At 39.2% G+C, this 6,272-nt stretch overlaps 1 protein-coding gene across 2 annotated transcripts in view; it reads right to left on the reverse strand.

Moving 5' to 3' along the window:
- Window positions 1–56: 56 nt before the first annotated feature.
- The window catches only part of chrna2a (cholinergic receptor, nicotinic, alpha 2a (neuronal)), a 10,998-nt gene continuing 4,782 nt past the window's right edge, over window positions 57–6,272 (reverse strand). The window contains exons 2-6 of one of the 2 annotated variants that reach the window (XM_017699984.1): window positions 5,699–5,841; window positions 5,275–5,319; window positions 4,046–4,155; window positions 2,149–3,247; window positions 57–955 (exon numbers count right to left, since the gene is read on the reverse strand). In XM_017699984.1, the coding sequence (XP_017555473.1) occupies window positions 830–955; window positions 2,149–3,247; window positions 4,046–4,155; window positions 5,275–5,319; window positions 5,699–5,841 (1,523 nt within the window). In that variant the 3' untranslated portion in view covers window positions 57–829. The remainder of the gene's footprint in view (window positions 956–2,148; window positions 3,248–4,045; window positions 4,156–5,274; window positions 5,320–5,698; window positions 5,842–6,272) is intronic. The other variant, XM_037541965.1, reaches the window with a different exon arrangement.

Genomic DNA, 6,272 nt, shown 5'->3' on the forward strand with positions numbered 1-6,272 from the left:
GATCGCTTACGGTCATGGTTATCTAAGCACTACACTAAAAGAATGATAAAAAAGAATGACGGTATATCTGTTCCTTTTATTTTAAGAGAGCAAATTTTTTTCTGGAGTGAGGGAACACTGTTCATGATTGCAACTTAATTACACAACCCACGTTATATTGTAAGCTTTGCTTCTTCAGTGTCTCTTCAGAACTGCACCCATGATAGAAGGAGGACTTTTGACCTGCCGGGTAATTGCTGCTGAGAGTGAAAAGGCATCTCTGACTCATTTAATAGTAGGATACAATGTAAATTGAACTGAACTGGTCCCAGTCAGGGTCACATATCCTTTGCCTCTTTCATAAAGGTTAATTTTGCATATTACATTGGTGGGGGCTGGCTTTATATGCATGTGGAAGTGAATGGGCTTGGATAGCAGTATGATAGCAGGAAATGTCAGCGCATTCAGTAAGAGGTGAGGAGTGTTTCGCACACAGGACTGATGGGAGACGTCACGGCTGAGAAGATCTGAACTATTGTAACAATTAACTGTGACCCCAGGTAATCCCTGAGTGAACTGATATACTCTTACCCACACGCATTACATCACTGACACTGTACCCAGGGAACTTCAGTGCAGGAAAGGTCTGCACAGCGAGACTGATATTAAAATTCATAGCGATTTAACCCCGTAGAGGTATCACCCCATTCCAAAAGCACTGAGACCCCTCTTCTTCCCTTTAAAATTATAATTGCCTCTTGGTTTCTCTAGGGGAGGTCTTGGCTCCATCATACAGGTTGAACATTGCTCTGGAACTTGATATCTGTGTCTGTAAGCCCAGGGCAAACAGCTAGATCATCCCTGAGAGCCAGGGAGGCAGGAAGAGGCCAACTGTCCCCAGCAGGCATACAATGACGAACATCCACAGGAAGATACGGTCAATCACCATTGCAACATATTTCCAGTCCTCCTTGACCTATGACAGAACAAAAGCAGAAACACAGCCCACAAATAAAGGAATGGCTTTTGGAGAAGAATCTGCTATATTAAAAATTTAAGAATGTTAATTACAGAGGCCCCAAAAAGTTTGGACACTTTAATCATTGGTAAATTGTGAAGACATTCTTCAGGTTTATTCATACAATGTTTAACAAAATGATTTTTGTTTCAGAGAAAAACACTTTTGATGGTAGACTATTTGTGTGGAGAAAGCCTGGAGAAGGTTTCAACCAGACTGCACTAAAGCTACTGCAAAGCAGGGGTAGTTTTTCTGACAGTGGCGTTGGTAAGCTTGTGTTCACTGATGGGATCATAATTTTAGAAGTGTACAAATGCATTCTGGATACAAACCTGCAGAAGTCTGCAAAGAAACTGCCTTTCATAGAATACCCAAAAGAAAGTCTTGGAATGATGTGTTTAAAATAAATGCTTCTTGGTTTTAAATTTGTTATTTTGCTTGCTAAAACAATAAACTTTCTCAAATACAGCACAAATAATTACATTCTTTTTAGGGCCACTGTATGTCACTTACTGAAAGTTGTTTCCAAAGCTACTGCTTTTTATGACTCAAGAGTTGTAAATACTAAGAAGTGGCAAATGCACCACATCCATAATACCCTAGCACACTCCAGAGCACATAATCGATGATCAGCAGCAAGGGGGAAAAATTGCAAGTCAAAGTCTATTCAACTGATTTCATACTGAAAGGATCACTAAATACTATGATTTGATAAATGCCATAAATGTCAGATAAAGGGGTTCCATACAGTTTTGTAGTTTAAAAGAGACATGGGCTAAAAACCACAACATTTTAAAAAAGGACCTGCTACAAGCAAGTGTGTACTATGATAGATTTGAATTTGAACATCATAGTACATGAATAGTACTAACTCCCTTACTCCCTAAGGCCTATTTTCAAGTTTTGATAAAAAGAAAATCTTTCAAGTCATTAAAAAGTGTTTGAATACTTTTTGGGGCCTGTGTGATTTTGTTTCTACCAGCACATCTCCTGAAGGGATGATAATTACGCAGTGAGCTGAATTAGTTGTGTTACAGCAGGGAAGCAAAAATGCATGAATTTGGAACTAAGAACCTCCTCACTTAGGAGATTACCTGCAATAAACGTTCATTAGATGGCATGACTGAAACTAACATTTAAGATTCACTCACTGAGAAATCTGCATCTTCTGCACGCAGGTGATCAGCGATGTACTGAACCCCCTCCAGGGCCTGCAGGACACTGTGAGAGAAGGGCAGGGTGGGCTCTGGCTCCAGGTTGCTGAGTTTGATTGACCGTGAATTAAGGTTCATCCTGTGTCCTAGCTGCTGCAGGTCATATGTCTGAAGCAAGGGCTCAGAGTCAGACAGGTGTATAGATGAAGCAGTAGGGAAGGAAAAGCTGGATGAAATTCCCATTCCTGCTCTACCATTCTTATCCTGATATCTCCCAACATCCACATCTGTCTCTTGCTGCAGCCAGCTCTTGGAGGTGCTGAGGTTAGATGTTTGGTTTGGACCAAGCTTTTTCCCCTGTGGGTTCAACAGCCGCCGACGCACCTGATCAGGTGCTGGACGCTTCATGAAGAGCCAACGGGGTATGAATCCCAGAAATATGGACTGAACCCAGCGTGGCATCTTGTGGGTACTTGGGGAGCGATGGTGGACGTTTAACACGAAGACGGTGATGACAATGGAGAGGGTGACGAAGATCATGGTGAAGAGCAGATACTCACCAATGAGTGGAATGACCAATGATGTGGAAGGGATGATCTCAGTGATGAGCAGGAGGAAAACGGTCAAAGAAAGGAGGACGGAAATGCACAGCGTGATCTTCTCACCACAGTCTGAGGGCAGGTAGAAGACCAGCACGGTAAGGCAAGAGATGAGGAGGCAGGGGATGATGAGGTTGATAGTGTAAAACAGAGGAAGACGGCGGATGATGAAGAAGTAGGTGATGTCTGGGTAGATCTCATGGCAGCAGTCATATTTTTTCGTGTTGTATGTGCCCACAGCATTAACAATAGCCCACTCCCCACTCTCCCAGTAGTCCTTCAGGTCCACAGTGTTCTCGATCCGCTCCAGATCGATTTTGGCTTTGTCATATGTCCAGGAGCCAAATTTCATCTTGCAGTTTTGCTGATCAAAGGGGAAGAATGTAACATCGATGCTGCAGGAGCTCTTGTAGATAGCTGGAGGCACCCAGCGCACCTTCCCCGTGTGGAAAAGGTGGGCTTTGGTCATGTGGGTCACAGCGAACTCACCATCTGCACTGGGAGAGGAAATCACATTAGAGGAAATTAGTGGTGAAGTGCCCACGGTAACACTGTACCTCCAATTAAACAGTTACTGGTTTTCTGTATCCTAGATTTGAAAACCACAAAGATATTCATGCACCATGAAATCCAAAAATATCACTAAGCAAATCAGCCAATTCACTTTAAAAAAAACTTTCTATTACAAAATGAATAAAATATAGGCTCTTTGATCTGGTGTTGCCCCAAGCAACATATGCTGCAGTTGTTTCCAACTTATACAAAAAAGATTCCCATTTAGCTTCAGGAATCTGATGTAAGAGGACATCAATTTTTCCTTTGTTAATACCAGAGCAGATATGCTTCATAGATAAAGGCAGCGATTCCTCAAATAGACATGTCATTTAATGTTTCATTAGGAGCTTGAAATGTGCGTAGTTGTTTTAATAACTACAAAAGTGCTTAACATCTTATTTCACGGCATGTCTGTTTGATTTCACATATGAATGTTCAACAAAGGCACCAGATGACAAAACAGATATGAGTTTTGATATGATATCTACTCCCAGGCCCTTAGCAATTAGATCAATTATGAAACGACTCGCACTCTACCACTATCATTCATCATTTCATCTGCATTAAATACAGGGTTGGCAACTGTGTGATGCATGTTACTGAAATATCTACCAAAAAAATAAAATAAAGCTTAATTTTTTTTTTCAGGAACATCAGTGCTCCTTGGCAAAATCATTTTACCAAGATATGTCACATAGTTCAGTTTTGCAGCACTTTTGGAAGGTAAAAATAACACTCACTTATTATACAGGACAATGTCAGGTACCCAGATCAACTCTGATGGCACTCTAATGGATGTTACATTGTCAAAATCAGAGGGCTTCCAGCGCAATTTATAGTCATTCCATTCCTGCAGGGATTAAAGAGACAAATACTTAGACTTATTGGTGTGAATCAGTATAATAACATCATATTCGCGATATCTGCATACATCTGCACAGACTACCAGTTTTAGTAACTCTATTTCAAAAAGCAAATTAGATTTGCCTTTGAGTCTATCAGTATGACTGCAATCATTTTAAGAGTAACTGGTTTCATTATAAGAGTTGTTTATGTTACAGCTAGGGACAGCGGTGCACAAACTAACATGAGGAAAAATGTCATGTGGATGTTGTATGGATTAAAACAGGTTCAAGTAGAATATGCTTCATCATAGAATATGTCTTCATCTTATATTAATATAACAACATCATCTGTGAATTCTGACAGCAATCTGACAGACATTTCTCTGTTTTGCATCATAAAAGTAACTTGTTTCAACAAGTAATTTTCAGTCATTGATGTGTATGTATATATCATAGAATTCACACCTATGTTATGTTCATTTCCCGCCCTTCCCAGTGTGTCCAAGCATTATGTCCACATGGCAAGGTTAGTTCTAATTAAGTGCCCAAAAAAATAATGAGAGAAGTCCATATCCCCCCATGTAAATTCAAAATAGTCTGTTTATTGTTATCTGTTTTATGCACAGATTCAAAAATGTACCACAGATGTCACATGAATAAAATGTATATTTATACTTTACTGTGCTGTAATTTTCTACTTTGTGGTTAAAAGTAAATTAGCCATGTTTGACATGCTCTCTTTTTGCTAATCATATTGATTCATATTTATGTATTATATACCAGATTTTCTAGCCACTGTTAGAAGTAACCCCTCTGTCTGTTACATTTACCCCACCTATTGGCTTAGTTGTAATGACTGCACTCACTCCTGCACCCCTGAATTGTCCATAAATAGTAAATGCTGGAATCAAAGTTCATGTTTTCATTTGTAGCAGAGATGTGTAGGTTGCTTATATGCAAAATATTAATCTTGCTAAAATACCTTTAAAATGATTAAAATTAAAAAACAAAATGTGTTGTGCCCAGCTCTCCCTGTGCATACTGTGCATTATATTTGTAGTTTCAAAAGTACATTTGTGAAATTTCACAGTATGAGTAGTGTGGTCATGTATGAGATGCACCACCTGCTTGAGCCATACATTAGTTGTCATCATCTGATTCTTCTCATCCTGCCAGGAAACAAGAGAAGACAGCTTAAATAAGCCAAGTAGTTAATTACATCCGGACAAAGACAGGTTTGTTAAAGGAGGACAGAGAAGCGCAGACCTAAAAAACTGGATCTAAAAAGGACACAAAAGGATATTTGTATTAGGACCACTGGTTTTCATATGCTTAGGTGTAGAATAGTACAAACATTTATATGGATTGAGTGGGGGGGGGGGGGGGGGTGATTGGGGTCAGATACAGTACCAGCTGAATTGCTCTACAGCAATACTACAGATAAGATGATCAAGTTAAATTTGACATTTACCAAAATTTTTATTTTTTAAAAAGAAAGTTACATTTATAACAGCAAAGAAAATGACCATTTATACTATAACAACATACCACGTCAATCAGTTGGGCGATTGAGAGGCCAAACTTGACAATTACGACATCGGTAATATTGCGCACAGGCCTGGACCACTTATTATAACCAATGAAGAGTTTTTTAAACAGCTGGTCTTCAGCGTGGGCATGGGTCCAATCACCTGAAAAAAATATATAACAAATCAATTAATATTAATACAGATAAAAAAGCTTCTTTAGAGCAGTGTCATAAAATATCTTAAAGAGCCTTCCAACAAATGGTTCTCTAAAGAACCATTTTTTGTAAACGAGATGTGTGAGTTGAAGACTCTCTGTAAAGGTTAAAGAACTTTGACACACCCTCCTTAAAAAGGTGCTAAACCATTATTTGATCGATGCCACAGAAGAAGCCATTTCACTCACATAGAATCAAAAGATGGCTCTTTATCTTCAATGGTTCTTCAGTAAAGACAGTGATTCTATATAGAACCATAAACACTCAAAGAACACTCAGATTTATCATTCAAACAAGACATAGGCAGCATCAATAGGACAGCTTTTCTGCATCTTCGCAACATTTCCAAGATAAGAAATGCCCTATCCCTGCGTGATG

The sequence above is a fragment of the Pygocentrus nattereri genome, chromosome 10 (assembly GCF_015220715.1).
Source record: "Pygocentrus nattereri isolate fPygNat1 chromosome 10, fPygNat1.pri, whole genome shotgun sequence".
Taxonomy (NCBI): Eukaryota; Metazoa; Chordata; class Actinopteri; order Characiformes; family Serrasalmidae; genus Pygocentrus; species Pygocentrus nattereri.